The 16,940-nt window shown below is 46.5% G+C and overlaps 1 protein-coding gene across 10 annotated transcripts in view; it reads right to left on the bottom strand.

Moving 5' to 3' along the window:
• cnot4b (CCR4-NOT transcription complex, subunit 4b) overlaps positions 1 to 16,940 on the bottom strand; it is a 116,394-nt gene that overhangs the window by 60,838 nt on the left and 38,616 nt on the right. For all 10 annotated transcript variants that reach the window (XM_038781021.1, XM_038781027.1, XM_038781019.1 and 7 more), the window contains 2 exons: positions 16,670 to 16,727; positions 13,932 to 14,184 (listed from right to left, as the gene is read on the bottom strand). In XM_038781021.1, the coding sequence (XP_038636949.1) occupies positions 13,932 to 14,184; positions 16,670 to 16,727 (311 nt within the window). The remainder of the gene's footprint in view (positions 1 to 13,931; positions 14,185 to 16,669; positions 16,728 to 16,940) is intronic.

Here is a 16,940-nt window from a genome sequence, read left to right as displayed (position 1 = left end):
GGAGTTAGGCTGGAAGTTAAGGGCCAGGACAGACAGAGTTGTCATCTCTGGTTTGTTGCCGGTGCCACGTGATAGCGAGGCTAGGAATAGGGAGAGAGTGCAGTTGAACACGTGGCTGCAGGAATGGTGTAGGAGGGAGGGCTTCAGGTATTTGGATAATTGGAGCGCATTCTGGGGAAGGTGGGACCTGTACAAGCAGGACGGGTTGCATCTGAACCAGAGGGGCACCAATATCCTGGGGGGGAGATTTTCTAGTACTCTTCGGGAGGGTTTAAACTAATTTGGCAGGGGAATGGGAACCGGATCTGTAGTCCAGCAACTAAGGTAGACGATAGTCAGGACGCCAAAGCACGTAGTGATGCAGTGGGGAAGGTAACAATGACAAAGGAGAGTACTTGCAGGCAAGGAGATGGGTTGAAGTGTGTATACTTTAATGCAAGAAGCATCAGGAATAAGGTGGGTGAACTTAATGCATGGATCGGTACTTGGGACTACGATGTGGTGGCCATCACGGAAACCTGGATAGAAGAGGGGCAGAAATGGTTGTTGGAGGTCCCTGGTTATAGATGTTTCAACAAGATTAGGGAGGATGGTAAAAGAGGTGGGGGGGTGGCATTGTTAATTAGAGATAGTATAACAGCTGCAGAAAGGCAGTTCGAGGGGGATCTGCCTACTGAGGTAATATGGGTTGAAGTTAGAAATAGGAAAGGAGCAGTCACCTTGTTGGGAGTGTTCTATAGGCCCCCCAATAGCAGCAGAGATGTGGAGGAACAGATTGGGAAACAGATTCTGGAAAGGTGCAGAAGTCACAGGGTAGTAGTCATGGGCGACTTCAACTTCCCAAACATTGAGTGGAAACTCTTTAGATCAAATAGTTTGGATGGGGTAGTGTTTGTGCAGTGTGTCCAGGAAGCTTTTCTAACACAGTATGTAGATTGTCCGACCAGAGGGGAGGCCATATTGGATTTAGTACTTGGTAATGAACCAGGGCAGGTGATAGATTTGTTAGTGGGGGAGCATTTTGGAGGTAGTGACCACAATTCTCTGACTTTCACTTTAGTAATGGAGAGGGATAGGTGCGAGCAACAGGGCAAGGTTTATAATTGGGGGAAGGGTAAATACAATGCTGTCAGACAAGAATTGAAGTGCAGAAGTTGGGAACATAGGCTGTCAGGGAAGGACACAAGTGAAATGTGGAACTTGTTCAAGGATCAGGTACTGCGTGTCTTTGATATGTATGTCCCTGTCAGGCAGGGAAGAGATGGTCGAGTGAGGGAACCATGGTTGACAAGAGAGGTTGAATGTCTTGTTAAGAGGAAGAAGGAGACTTATGTAAGGCTGAAGAAACAAGGTTCAGACAGTGCGCTGGAGGGATACAAGATAGCCAGGAGGGAACTGAAGAAAGGGATTAGGAGAGCTAAGAGAGGGCATGAAAAATCTTTGGCGGGTAGGATCAAGGAAAACCCCAAGGCCTTTTACACATACGTGAGAAATATGAGAATGACTAGAGTGAGAGTAGGTCCGATTAAGGACAGTAGCGGGAGATTGTGTATTGAGTCTGAAGAGATAGGAGAGGCCTTGAACAAGTATTTTTCTTCAGTATTTACAAATGAGAGGGGCCATATTGTTGGAGAGGACAGCGTGAAGCAGACTGATAAGCTTGAGGAGATACTTGTCAGGAAGGAAGATGTGTTGCGCGTTTTGAAAAACTTGAGGATAGACAAGTCCCCCGGGCCTGACGGGATATATCCAAGGATTCTCTGGGAAGCAAGAAATGAAATTGCAGAGCCGTTGGCAATGATCTTTTCGTCCTCGCTGTCAACAGGGGTGGTACCAGAGGATTGGAGAGTGGCGAATGTCGTGCCCCTGTTCAAAAAAGGGAATAGGGATAACCCTGGGAATTACAGGCCAGTTAGTCTTACTTCGGTGGTAGGCAAAGTAATGGAAAGGGTACTGAGGGATAGGATTTCTGAGCATCTGGAAAGGCATTGCTTGATTAGGGATAGTCAGCACGGATTTGTGAGGGGTAGGTCTTGCCTTACAAGTCTTATTGAATTCTTTGAGGAGGTGACCAAGCATGTGGATGAAGGTAAAGCAGTGGATGTAGTGTACATGGATTTTAGTAAGGCATTTGATAAGGTTCCCCATGGTAGGCTTATGCAGAAAGTAAGGAGGCATGGGATAGTGGGAAATTTGGCCAGTTGGATAACAAACTGGCTAACCGATAGAAGACAGAGAGTTGTGGTGGATGGCAAATATTCAGCCTGGAGCCCAGTTATCAGTGGCGTACCGCAGGGATCAGTTCTGGGTCCTCTGCTGTTTGTGATTTTCATTAACGACTTGGATGAGGGAGTTGAAGGGTGGGTCAGTAAATTTGCAGATGATACGAAGATTGGTGGAGTTGTGGATAGTGAGGAGGGCTGTTGTCGGCTTCAAAGAGACATAGATAGAATGCAGAGCTGGGCTGAGAAGTGGCAGATGGAGTTTAACCCTGACAAGTGTGAGGTTGTCCATTTTGGAAGGACAAATCTGAATGCGGAATACAGGGTTAATGGTAGGGTTCTTGGCAATGTGGAGGAGCAGAGAGATCTTGGGGTCTATGTTCATTGTTCTTTGAAAGTTGCCACTCAAGTGGATAGAGCTGTGAAGAAGGCCTATGGTGTGCTAGCGTTCATTAGCAGAGGGATTGAATTTAAGAGCCGTGAGGTGATGATGCAGCTGTACAAAACCTTGGTCAGGCCACATTTGGAGTACTGTGTGCAGTTCTGGTCACCTCATTTTAGGAAGGATGTGGAAGCTTTGGAAAAGGTGCAAAGGAGATTTACCAGGATGTTGCCTGGAATGGAGAGTAGGTCATACGAGGAAAGATTGAGGGTGTTAGGCCTTTTCTCATTAGAACGGAGAAGGATGAGGGGCGACTTGATAGAGGTTTATAAGATGATCAGGGGAATAGATAGAGTAGACAGTCAGAGACTTTTTCCCCGGGTGGAACACACCATTACAAGGGGACATAAATTTAAGATAAATGGTGGAAGATATAGAGGGGATGTCAGAGGTAGGTTCTTTACCCAGAGAGTAGTGGGGGCATGGAATGCACTGCCTGTGGTAGTAGTTGAGTCGGAAAATTTATGGACCTTCAAGCGGCTATTGGATAGGTACTTGGATTAGGGTAGAATAAGGGAGTGTAGGTTAACTTCTTAAGGGCAGCACGGTAGCATTGTGGATAGCACAATTGCTTCACAGCTCCAGGGTCCCAAGTTCGATTTCGACTTGGGTCACTGTCTGTGTGGAGTCTGCACATCCTCCCCGTGACTGCGTGGGTTTCCTCCGGGTACTCCGGTTTCCTCCCACAGTCCAAAGATGTGCAGGTTGGGTGGATTGGCCATGACAAATTGTCCAAAATTCTATGATTAACCTAGGACAAAAGTTCGGCGCAACATCGTGGGCCGAAGGGCCTGTTCTGTGCTGTATTTCTCTATCTATCTATTTAGTAGGGTGTCAGTAGGCGAAGTGGGACAGCACGGTGGCATTGTGGATGGCGCGGTCGCTTCGCAGCTCCGGGGTCCCGGGTTCGGTTCCGGCTTGGGTCGCTGTCTGTGCGGAGTCTGCACGTCCTCCCCGTGTGTGCGTGGGTTTCCTCCGGGTGCTCCGGTTTCCTCCCACAGTCCAAGGATGTGCCGGTTGGGTGGATTGGCCATGATAAATTGCCCTTAGTGTCCCAAATTTGCCCTTAGCATTGGGTGGGGTTACTGGGTTATGGGGATAGGGTGGAGGTGTTGACCTTGGGTAGGGTGCTCTTTCCAGGAGCCGGTGCAGACTCGATGGGCCGAATGGCCTCCTTCTGCACTGTAAATTCTATGTCTATGTCTAACCGGTTTAAAATGGACGGCATGGCACAGTGGTTAGCACTGCTGCTTCAGCGCCAGGGACCTGGGTCCAATTTTGGCCTTGGGTGGCTGTGTGTGGCGTGTGCATGTTCTCCCTTGACTGCGTTGGTTTCTCTCAGGTGCTCTGATTTAATCCCACAATCTAAATATGTATCGGTTAGATGGGGTTACGGAGATAGAGTGGGGGAACTGAGTCTATGTAGGGTGTACTTTCAGATCCAGTGGGCCAAATGGCCTCCTTCTGCACTGTAGGGTTCTAAAAAGTTTGAAAAGGAGCTCACTTCCTTAAAATGCAGCATAATTAACCGAGAGGAGTGGCTCTCAGAGACAGAAAAATGTGAAGATAAAACACTCTAGTATAAGCTCCCTGTTTTAAGGAGTTACTTAATTCAGAATTAATTAGAACCCCGAGGGAACCAGATGGGTGGGGTGGGGAGGGCGAGAGAGATAGATGTGGGGGGGTGGGGGGGGGGATGGGGCAGACATGTATGAGTTTGCATTTATAAAGCACGTTTCAAGTCCTTAGGATATCCCAAGGTGTTTCATAAACAGGCTCCTTTTAAAGAGTTGACTGTTAATCCAGGTAATTCTGGCAACGAATCGGTTGGCATACGCTGAAAAATCCCAGCAATGTGTGGTTTTGGCACTGGATTGGGAACTGGAGACTATCTGACTGGAGACTTCAAATATCTGCAATGGCAAGTTGTGAAAATGAACGGCTCTTTGGGCAGGCAACAGATAAGCTGTCCATGAAAACCTGATGGACTGTTGGGAAAATCCTACTTCACGAATATCCTTCAGAGAAAAAAAAAATCCACCAGCTCCACAGGTTGTAACACGGGCAGTTGACTCAATGCCCTCAGGTCAATTTGTAACGAGATAAATGCTGCTTCACCAGTGTAGCCCACACACCAAGTTCAAACTAGAGGAGATGAAACCAATGACAAGATCTCTTGTCAAAGCATTGGTTGTGAATTTCCTCATTTTTCAAATAGTTGCATGGGACCTTTTATGTCAAATCTGAACAGCCTGGACCATTTAAGATGGTATCTCTGAAAAGACCAAACTGATTCCGGAAGGCTAGTGATGGGAGACGAGGAAATGGCTGGAGAACTTAATAAGTACTTTGCGTCTGTCTTCACAGTGGAAGACATGAGTAATATCCCAAAAATTATAGAGGGTCAGGGGGCTGAGTTGAGTATGGTTGCCATTACAAAAGTGATGGTGCTAAAAAAGCTAAAAGGTCTTAAAATTGACAAATCTCCTGGCCCCGATGGGCTACACCCTAGAGTTCTGAGGGAGGTGGCTGAAGAAATAGCGGAAGCGTTGGTTGAGATCTTTCAAAAATCACTGGAGTCAGGGAAAGTCCCGGACGATTGGAAGATCGCTGTTGTAACCCCCTTGTTCAAGAAAGGATCAAGACAAAAGATGGAAAATTATAGGCCAATTAGCCTAACCTCGGTTGTTGGTAAAATTCTAGAATCGATCGTTAAGGATGAGATTTCTAAATTCTTGGAGGATCAGGGTCGGATTAGAACAAGTCAACATGGATTTAGTAAGGGGAGGTCGTGCCTGACGAACCTGTTAGAATTCTTTGAGGAGGTGACAAGTAGGTTAGACCAGGGAAACCCAGTGGATGTGGTCTATCTGGATTTCCAAAAGGCCTTTGATAAGGTGCCACACAGGAGGCTGCTGAGTAAGGTGAGGGCCCATGGTGTTCGAGGTGAGCTACTGGCATGGGTTGAGGATTGGCTGTCTGACAGAAGGCAGAGAGTTGGGATAAAAGGTTCTTTTTCGGAATGGCAGCCGGTGACCAGCGGTGTCCCACAGGGTTCAGTGTTGGGGCCGCAGCTGTTCACCATATATATTAATGATCTGGATGAAGGGACTGGGGGCATTCTAGCGAAGTTTGCCGATGATACAAAGTTAGGTGGTCAGGCAGGTAGTGCTGAGGAAGTGGGGAGGCTGCAGAAGGATCTAGACAGTTTGGGAGAGTGGTGCCGGAAATGGCTGATGCAATTCAACGTGAGAAAATGTGAGGTCTTGCACTTTGGAAAAAAGAATCCAAGCATAGACTACTTTCTAAACGGTGAGAAAATTCATAATGCCAAAGTACAAAGGGATCAGGGAGTGCTAGTCGAGGATTCCCTAAATGTAAACATGCAGGTTGAATCTGTGATTAAGAAAGCGAATGCAATGTTGTCATTGAGGGTTGGAATACAAAAGCAGCGATGTGCTACTGAGCCTTTATAAGGCTCTGGTTAGGCCCCATTTGGAGTACTGTGTCCAGTTTTGGGCCCCACATCTCAGGAAGGACATACTGGCACTGGAGCGTGTCCAGCGGAGATTCACACGGATGATCCCTGGAATGGTGGGTCTAACATATGATGAACGGCTGAGGATCCTGGGATTGTATTCATTGGAGTTTAGAAGGTTAAGGGGAGATCTAATAGAAACTTACAAGATAATACATGGCTTAGAAAGGGTGGACGCAAAGAAACTGTTTCCGTTAGGCGAGGAGACGAGGACCCGTGGGCACAGCCTTAAAATTAGAGGGGGTAAATTCAGAACAGAAATGCGGAGACATTTCTTCAGCCAGAGAGTGGTGGGCCTGTGGAATTCATTGCCGCGGAGTGCAGTGGAGGCCGGGACGCTAAATAGCTTCAAGGCAGAGATAGATAAATTCTTGATGTCGCGAGGAATTAAGGGCTACGGGGAGAATGCTGGTAGGTGGAGTTGAAATGCCCATCAGCCATGATTGAATGGCGGAGTGGACTCGATGGGCCGAATGGCCTTACTTCCACTCCTATGTCTTATGGTCTTAACTCCCACAAAGTACTTGCAAAAAATAACAGCTCAATTTTGAAGTGCAGCTGAGTTTAGATACCATTTTGTTTCCGGTTTAAAAAGATGGGAATACAATTTGGTTGAATTTTTATAGAGTGAACACATAAATTTTACGGTTCAGACTCAAGAACTTGGCTTAAAGTAATTACTATAGATTTCTGCCGATAAACACCCACCATTGCATTTACTGTAGTCACAACGACTTAGCTGAAGGTACACAAATACAACACAGCTGTGCTGCTTGCTCACTGCAGGAGTTTAGGTCAGTAATGTATAAAGGCAGCTCTGAGAAGGCAATATGCAATGTCCACTTGAACTGTAACTGCCAACTGCAGCAACATTACAGATCCTCCCCTTCCAATCTTCAACATCATGCATTTACTTTGCACCTTGAACCAAGAAATATCCAGGAGAGCTTCACAAACAGACATAAGAAAACTGCAGAGGAAAATCAGGCACCGAGCTAGGAAGGGCAAACCTCACTGTTTTACTGCAACAGAATTATGGATAAGTTGAGTTTGTGGTAGGAAGTGAAAGAAAGGACTAAGGCAAGCATGATTACATTGAGTTGGCAGATGGCAAAAGGGACCAGTGGATGCGGATCTCAAATTACTAGTTTAGTCAGGGAGGAGGGCAGTATTATTGGCAAAGGAATTGAATTTGTAGTTGAGCTCGGAGGCACAGTGGGTTAAACTCCTGGCTTGTAATGCAGAACAAGGCCAGCAGCGCGGGTTCAATTCCCGTACCAGCCTCCCCGAACAGGCAGCGGAATGTGGCAACGAGGGGCTTTTCACAGTAACTTCACTGAAGCCGACTTGTGACAATAAGTGATTATTATTATTAGGAGAGGCTTTCTTCCAAAAGATGATGACTTCTTCAACCCATCAGCTTTCACAAGCACCCCCCCACCAGCGCCCCCACCGGCAATCTTCCCACCCCCCCGGCACTCCCCTATAACCCCCCAACCACCGCCCCCTCCCACAAGCCACTGCCTGCAAAAGGATTTCTGCCTGGAGACACAAGGTTTGGCAATCAACCCCCAGTCCTGGATGAGTGCAGAATCCATTCTGAAACGGAGTGCGACTTTATTACAGAGGCTGTTTTGCAGATGCAGTGTTAAATTGAGGTCCTATCTGCCTCCTCAGGTAGACACAAAGATGCCACAGGACTATTTTAAAGGTTAGAAAAGTTATCCCCATTGCAGACCCAGCATTAACTCCTCAACCAATAATCAAATAATCATTTGCAAGATCTTGCCGATTACAGATGGAGTGCCATAATTGTCTAAGCAAAAGTGACTACAGTTGTCAAGTATTCCATTGGCTTTGAAGCTTTTTATGGCATCCTTATGCTTTGAAAAGCAAGGTTCTTTGTTTGCTTCGTCTCGGGCCACTACTGCTGGACAAGGTGCAAAGATTCAACTGCAGAAAACCCATCAGGATCTTCAGGAGAGATGCGCATAGGGAATATATTCAGCAACATTAGAGAGGAAAGGACCGTAGGAGGTTCAGCAGGTGGAGGACAGATGCATGCAGGTTGCACATTTGTGGCCTGGGGGACACGGTGGCGTGGCCATTTTGACAGGAAAGTAGCACAGCTGAGGATCGGGACCAGCAGCTGTCAAACTTGTATAAGAAGAATAGGAACTGGATTACAGGCAGGGTAGCATAGTGGTTAGCACAGTTGCTTCACAGCTCCCGGGTCCCAGGTTCGATTTCCGGCTTGGGTCACTGTGCAGAGTCTGCACATTCTCCCAGTTTATGCGTGGGTTTGCTCCGGGTTCCTCCCACAGTCCAAAGATGTGCAGGTTAAGTGGATTGGCCATGCTAAATTGCCCTCAGTGTCCAAAAAAGCTTGGGTGGGGTTGCTGTGTTACGGGGATAGAGTGGAGGTGTAGGCTTGGGTAGGGTGCTCTTTCCAAGGGCCAGTGCAGACATGATCGGCCGAATGGCCTCCTTCTGCATTGTAAATTCTATGATTGATGCAGAAAACAGTGGGTCTCACGGATGAGGCATGAAGTGACTCTCAAACAAACTTGGTTTAGGTTGGACATGGTATTGTGAACTTGGACAACCTTCTGGCAATCAGTGGTATTAATGACAATGTACATTGATAAAGTGGAATCACTGGCACAACATTAGCTTTATTAACTCAGATGATTTTTCCTGCATTGCAGATGTAGTAATACCAAACAAGCTTAATCAAATCACTGGTTATGAGAAACATCTTTCCATTGTCTTCAAGGAATTATAACTCAATTGAGATTTCCGCTCAAACATGGAGGATGAAACTTTGTATGAAGTCAACTGCATCCCAGCACAGGAAAGTACAGGAAAAAATGACTGGAATTGGTCATGGCTTCTTGAGCGCATCTGGTCAGGTTTACTTGCTTGATGTAAGAAACAGTTGAACTCATAATCCAAATTTACTTCCTCAATTCAAACACTACCACAAGAAACTACCACACATCCATGAACATTCTGGTGATTAAACAAAGAAAATTCGAAGGTCAAGAACTGCATTAGCGAGACAAGAAAGGTCTTTGAAGAAAGACTTTTTCCAGAACAAGTTCACCTGTCCTGAAAGGTGGAAGGATCTATGAGTCAAATAAAATTTAATTCGCCCTCCCAAGTAGGAAGGTTCAGGATGAAAATTTCCCCAGTTTAAGTGACAACAATGAAGATATTTTACAGTATAGATATATGGACAAAACAGAAATAAAAAAACTGAACGATGCTAATAATTTAGTCATTCTGTGGCAATCCAGCCTTCTGGTTCATATTTCTGCAACATTTTTCACTATTGCTTCACGTCAGAACTATTTTAATTGTTGTCTACACTGCTCTCATGTAACTTTGGATTAAGACGATATTAAACACGGTAGTTAAAAACAAAAATGCCATCAGCCCCGAAACTCAAGTTGAGCCAACACCGGATTCACTTTTAACAAGTTCATATCCTCGCCTCACTCTTCACCTTCTCAACCAAATTGACGTCACTGATGAAACTGCAACTGAAGGATTACAAACTAATTTAGAATAATAGATAGAACAGTACAGCACAGAACAGGCCCTTCGGCCCTCAATGTTGTGCCGAGCCATGATCACCCTACTCAAACCCACGTATCCACCCTATACCCGTAACCCAACAACACCCCCCCCCTTACCTTACTTTTTAGGACACTACGGGCAATTTAGCATGGCCAATCCACCTAACCCGCACATCTTTGGACTGTGGGAGGAAACCGGAGCACCCGGAGGAAACCCACGCACACACGGGGAGGACGTGCAGACTCCGCACAGACAGTGATCCAGCCGGGAATCGAACCTGGGACCCTGGAGCTGTGAAACATTTATGCTAACCACCATGCTACCGTGCTGCCAATAATCTCCATTATTGTCACAAGTAGCCTTACATTAGCACTGCAATGAAGTTACTGCGGAAAACCGCTCGTCGCACCTGTTTGGGTACACAGAGGGAGAATTCACAATCTCCAATTCACCAAACAAGCACGTCTTTCGGGACTTGTGGGAGGGAACCGGAGCACCTGGAAGAAACCCACGCAGTCACGGGGAGAACGTGCAGACTCTGTACAAACAGTGACCCAAGCCGGGAATCAAACCTGGGACCCTGGCGCTGTGAAGCAACAGTGCTAACCACTGGGTTACCATGTCACTCTCCTTCAGCACAATAGGCTGAATAATTGTCCTGATTTTGGAGGTTCTAATGCCAAGTTAAACATAATTGGTATTGCAGCTCTCCTCCACACCACAACTCAACATTTAAAAGAGCAGTGGCAGTTTTACACCGTAGTAGGGGCTGGTTTAGCACACTGGGCTAAATCGCTGGCTTTTAAAGCAGACCAAGGCAGGCCAGCATTCCCGTACCAGCCTCCCCGAACAGGCGCCGGAATGTGGCGACTAGGGGCTTTTCACAGTAACTTCATTGAAGCCTACTCGTGACAATAAGCGATTTTCATTTCATTTAGATCATCTCCATTGTTGTTCAACATGTTACTTTCATACTGTAGATATAACTGCACAAATCATGAGGTGCAATGATACTTCAGTGCATTACAAAGCTATTCAGTGCTCCATGCACAATAAAAAGACCAAATGAGAGAGGATTGGATGATGGAATAGCTTTGATGTGTGCCTTCCATCTTTGTATTGAAAACAAGCCAAGTTGGCTCCAGAGTCCTTTCTGCATGGAGGCTGTCCAGATTCTACATGAAATACATTTGGGATATCTCATTCAAATTCCTAATAGGGATTACAACACAACCATGCCATTTATTAAGCATATTTAGGTATCACTATAGTGGGGGGAAATGGCATGAGAATCAGAGTGAGAAGGTGAAGAGCTCTTAAGCAGTTGGGTTAGTGTGATAATTCATTAAATTAACTGCAAAGATCACAACAACTCTCACTAAATATTGAACTTCTGTCATTTAAGTTAACACCAATTTCTAAACCTGAATCAATAGAGTCAGGAGGTCAGAAAAGGGCACACATTACGAATGCATGCACCACATTTGAAAGGAAATATTACAAACACAGAGCAGTGAGCACAACTTGAATTACGTCATCATCTTTAAGCTACAGGTCGTAAATCCATGAATCAAGCTGGGGAAAACAGACTCTTCATGGGACACTCCACTGAAACTAGTTACTAGGATTATACTAGTTTAATATTTCAGAAATTCCAGTGAGTGGAGCTACCAGAAAGTAAAATAAAATTAATGGCAAAAACTATTGCAAACTTCACACAGGATAAATTCGTATTCAACAGCACTTAAAGTTCTGGTGAAATTGAGCTCACTCAAATTGACTTCACAATGAATCTCACCCATACCCACAAGGAGGATAAAGTTCAGAGTCGATGGATTGCCCTTTGATATACAAATTCACTCTGCAGTTCTGATATCAAGAGTTTCCCAATTTTTTCCCACAGGTCTTTATTTCTATTGCACTGTGATGGCACCTCACACTTTCCTCATCCCATTATAGAACATAGAACAGTACAGCACAGAACAGGCCCTTCGGCCCTCAATGTTGTGCCGAGCCATGATCACCCTACTCAAACCCACGTATCCACCCTATACCCGTAACCCAACAACCCCCCCCTTAACCTTACTTTTATTAGGACACTACAGGCAATTTAGCATGGCTAATCCACCTAACCCGCACATCTTTGGACTGTGGGAGGAAACCGGAGCACCCGGAGGAAACCCACGCACACAGGGGGAGGACGTGCAGACTCCACACAGACCGTGACCCAACTGGGAATCGAACCTGGGACCCTGGAGCTGTGAAGCATTTATGCTAACCACCATGCTACCCTGCTGCCCAACAGAAGCTGTTCACAGCTTCAACAGAATTCCGCCTGACGTTTTTCCAATTACTTTTATTCATTTCACGATTTCTTCCCGCCATTCATTCGAGGTTGGAGGCCAGTTCCTAGTTTTCAGTAGCTGAATTTTGGGGTGACTGACTCAACTTCCTTCCCTCTATGCTCAATCCTGGCTTCCATATTACAAAAATGAGAAGCAAAAAGTGCAAGGAATTACAACAAGGGCGGCACAGTGGTTAGCACTGCTCCTTCACAGCACCGGTGACCTGTGTTCAATTCCTGCCTTGGGTTACTGACTGTGTGGAGTCTGCACGTTCTTCCTGTATCTGTGCAGGTTTCCTCCAGGTGCTCCGGTTTCCTTCCACAGACCAAAGATGTGCCACACTATTGGCCACACGAAATTGCTCCGACATGTGCACGTTAGGTTACAGGGTTATGGGGATAACCTGATCAAAAGCTTAAACAGCAATAATCGTCAGAGGGAAAAACAAGTAACGGAGAATTAGAGAAGGATGCAAAACCAGAACTGAACTCTCAGTCATGTTTAAATAAAGTTACAGAAATATATATGGAACATCACTGCAGTGAAAATAAACTTGACCGATCATTAAAACATCGCACTGTCAGCAATATGACCTGGAGGATAAAATGTGTTTAAGACCAATTACATTGCAGGTGGACCACCCTCAGGCTACCTCACCCTGTATGGAGACAGTTAACGAGTCAGCAGTCCCAACACAATATATTTTAAGATGGGGGTGGCACAGTGGTTAGCCCTGCTGCCTCACAGCTCCAGGGACCCAGGTTCAATTCCGGCCTCGGGTGACTGTGTGGAGTTTGCACTTTCTTCCTGTGTCTGCGTGGGTTTCCTCCGGGTGCTCCGGTTTCCTCCCACAGTCCAAAGATGTGGTTAGGTGGATTGGCAATGCTAACCAAAAAAGGGTGGGTGGGCTTACTGGAATACGGTGGAGGTGTGGGCCTAAGTAGGGTGCTCTTTCCAAGGGCCGGTGCTGACTCGATGGGCTGAATGGCCTCCTTCTGCACTGTAAAGGCTGATTCTATATGACCAAATCAGCTGCAACGCTGTACTGGTGCAACTTGGATTGGATAACTTTAACAAAAAACACTTTAAATGTAGAATTAAAAAAAGGTTGCGCTGCCTCCCAGTGAACACTGAATTTTGTAATTTATTAGTTTACAATCACAGCATCCTTACAGTGCAGCAAGAGGCCATTCAGTCTATCGAGTCTGCACTGATCTTCTGACAGAGTACTTCACCCAAGCTCACACCCTGCCTTATCCCGTTAACTGCTTAATCTAACCCACACATCCTTTTGGATACGGAGAGTCATTTTAGCATGGCCAATCCATCCAACTTGCACATCTTTGGTCTGTGGGTGGAAACCCACACAGGCACTGGGAAAACGTGCAAACTCCGCACAGACAGTGACCCAAAGCCGGAGTGAACCCGGGTCCCTGGCTCTGTGAGGCAGCAGTGCTAACCACTGTGACATCGTGATAGTCTTTGTTCAGTGGCAGCCATGTTCTGATGGTACAAATTGAATGGTGCATTGCAGACACAGATGCTTTAAGTGATGAGTGGAGTACAGCCAGGTAATTGTAAGCATCTTTTGGGGTTCATGTGCAAGACTGAAATATTTCTTCCATCACTTCTGCTGTTCCAATCCTCGTACATGCATTTATCCTTCTTTACATCAAGCTCCATTCAGCTCATAGGTTTTGTGCATTCGACCAAAAGTGCATTTTAGAAGCAGTGCCCCTTCACTAATATAATTCTGAACATCAACCCCAGCTCAAGTGAAACACGGAGACACAGCCACGTACCTGATGTGAAGAGACTCTGTGGCTCTGGTGCTGTTGGCCAGTCGTGCGTTGATGGCGATGAAGTGGGGTAAAGCAAGCTGTTTGGGAGAGGGTTGGGGTGTCTGAAGTTACTGTTGTCTGAAAAGAGGGATTGGGATTCGGCTGCAGCTCCCTCAAAAGGAGACCGTGCATTATGATTAGATGAACTAATGGGGACGACTGGGTTGGGTTTTGTTAATCCTGGTGGTGGTGAAGGTGTTTCACTGGTGGGGATCTGAAAAGGAGACAATGGTTGCAAATTAGTAATATCATTACTGAAGAGGCACAATCCATCGATGATCAGAAATTAATGCCCATCAACTCAGGTCAAGTGACAGATCTGGCTCTCCAAATAGCCATTTTGCATTCAATGCTGAACTATTTTGAGCACTTGAGTTAACATGGAGGCGTTTCTGCAAGTTGAATTCACAATGATTTGTTTGAATATTCTTCACATCATTCAGCCCAGTTTCTCACATAGGAAAAAGCTTCCATCTATTCATCTGATTGTGCCTGCCCAGTGCCTCAACTCACCTCCAGCTAAATAAATGTAACAATTCATTCTTAAACATTTCAATTGACCCAGTATCAATGGCCTTTTGGGAGGGAAAGTATGAGATTTCTACCAGGCTTAATATTAAAAAGCACTTCCGAATTTAACACCTAAAAGGTCCAATTTAATTTTGATTGGTTTGAGAGTCCAGGACAAAGGGGCACAAACCTACTTTGTTGAATCTTTTTCACATTTAGAAACACTCAATTTGATCACCCAAAAACTTCAAACGTCATACAAAGCATTTTGATGCAACTTAGCATTAACGTAACCCTGCACCCCCTAAAATCATTCCCTCAACCATTTCAGGGGCAAGGATAGTATGCCTATGGGCACACCATCACCTCCTGCTTCATCTCTATGTCACAATCCTGGAACCCTCTCTTGAACAGGTCTTGGGTAGGGGCATCTGTGTCACGTGGGATGCAGCCGAGAGAGAGGGCGACGGCGTACGTGCGAGCCAAGAGAGGGGGGACAGCGCGCGCGAGCAAAGGGGGGGGGGGGGGTGGGGTGTGCGCGCGTGAGCCAAGAGAGAGAGAGAGAGAGAGAGAGAGAGAGCCAAGAGGGAGGGAGTGAGAGCCAAGAGGGAGGGAGTGAGAGCCAAGAGGGAGGGAGTGAGAGCCAAGAGGGAGGGAGTGAGAGCCAAGAGGGAGGGAGTGAGAGCCAAGAGGGAGGGAGTGAGAGCCAAGAGGGAGGGAGTGAGAGCCAAGAGGGAGGGAGTGAGAGCCAAGAGGGAGGGAGTGAGAGCCAAGAGGGAGGGAGTGAGAGCCAAGAGGGAGGGAGTGAGAGCCAAGAGGGAGGGAGTGAGAGCCAAGAGGGAGGGAGTGAGAGCCAAGAGGGAGGGAGTGAGAGCCAAGAGGGAGGGAGTGAGAGCCAAGAGGGAGGGAGTGAGAGCCAAGAGGGAGGGAGTGAGAGCCAAGAGGGAGGGAGTGAGAGCCAAGAGGGAGGGAGTGAGAGCCAAGAGGGAGGGAGTGAGAGCCAAGAGGGAGGGAGTGAGAGCCAAGAGGGAGGGAGTGAGAGCCAAGAGGGAGGGAGTGAGAGCCAAGAGGGAGGGAGTGAGAGCCAAGAGGGAGGGAGTGAGAGCCAAGAGGGAGGGAGTGAGAGCCAAGAGGGAGGGAGTGAGAGCCAAGAGGGAGGGAGTGAGAGCCAAGAGGGAGGGAGTGAGAGCCAAGAGGGAGGGAGTGAGAGCCAAGAGGGAGGGAGTGAGAGCCAAGAGGGAGGGAGTGAGAGCCAAGAGGGAGGGAGTGAGAGCCAAGAGGGAGGGAGTGAGAGCCAAGAGGGAGGGAGTGAGAGCCAAGAGGGAGGGAGTGAGAGTCAAGAGGGAGGGCGCAAGCAAGAGGGAGCATGAGCCGAGAGAGCACGAGAAGAGAGTGCGAGAACATACAGAGATCACAGGGGGGTTTAAAAGAATGGTTTCAGAATGTACTTAATCACAGTCCGTTTAAAATCAGCATCATATTTAGTTTTAAGGTATTGCTGAATTTTTAAAACAATAATTGTTTGCAGTTGCATTTGGAAGTTGAGGTATATTATGTGGCGGAGGGTAGAGTTGAGATATTCGATCAGCCATGATTCTACTGAATGGGCAGGCTTGAAGGACTGAACAGCACATTTCAGTTTTTTCCTCTGTTCTTCCAGAGGGATCAGAAGGATATTTGGCATGAGCACCATAAATTTATATGGATTCAGGATGGTGCTCTCATATGCCAGGGTCATGACAAAGCATTTTAGTAGAAAGATTCAAATGGTTCCTTCTGTGCTTGGCTGTGCTTTAGCAATCCAGAAGCACACAGTGGAATTTGAAGGGAAAATTGAAACTCTTGGACGTGACCTGAACAAGTCAGAATTCTAGGTATTAGAAAATAATAGTAACCTGCCACTCATTGAAAGGGTGGTCACGAATGAGGAGAGGGGTTACCAAACACATAGCGCTAAACTGCAGTACGGCAGGACGCTTAATGAAATGAAATGAAAATCGCTTGTCACGAGTAGGCTTCAATGAAGTTACTGTGAAAAGCCCCTAGTCGCCACATTCCGGCGCCTCCGGGGAGGTTGGTACGGGAATCGAACCGTGCTGCTGGCCTGCTGTAAAAGCCAGTAATTTAGCCGAGTGAGCTAAACCAGCTAAATGAGCTAGACATATATTTAAAGATCCAAGTACATCTACCTGTTGTAAATTGTCTCCATTTCCTAGACTGAGTGCTTCTGGTGGTTTATCCACAGGTCTGCAAAAGAGAGAAATTGTAACAAGTTGATGAAGCTGTGCCCACAATTGTGCTCACCATGCCAGTCTGCTCCTTTCCTCAGAAATGTTTTAAAAACGAGAAGCCCAGTGAGGGCCAAGGCTCACAGAGCAAGATCCCACCAACATTCAAAAAAGTCAAATGAAAATCAAGGCAAATTAGAAAATTAGCTGGAGATTGTTATGTTGCTCATGC

Source organism: Scyliorhinus canicula, chromosome 20 (genome assembly GCF_902713615.1).
Source record: "Scyliorhinus canicula chromosome 20, sScyCan1.1, whole genome shotgun sequence".
In the NCBI taxonomy this organism is placed as follows: domain Eukaryota; kingdom Metazoa; phylum Chordata; class Chondrichthyes; order Carcharhiniformes; family Scyliorhinidae; genus Scyliorhinus; species Scyliorhinus canicula.
The sequence above is the reverse complement of the archived record's forward strand: the minus strand, read 5'-3'. Positions and strand labels throughout refer to the sequence as shown.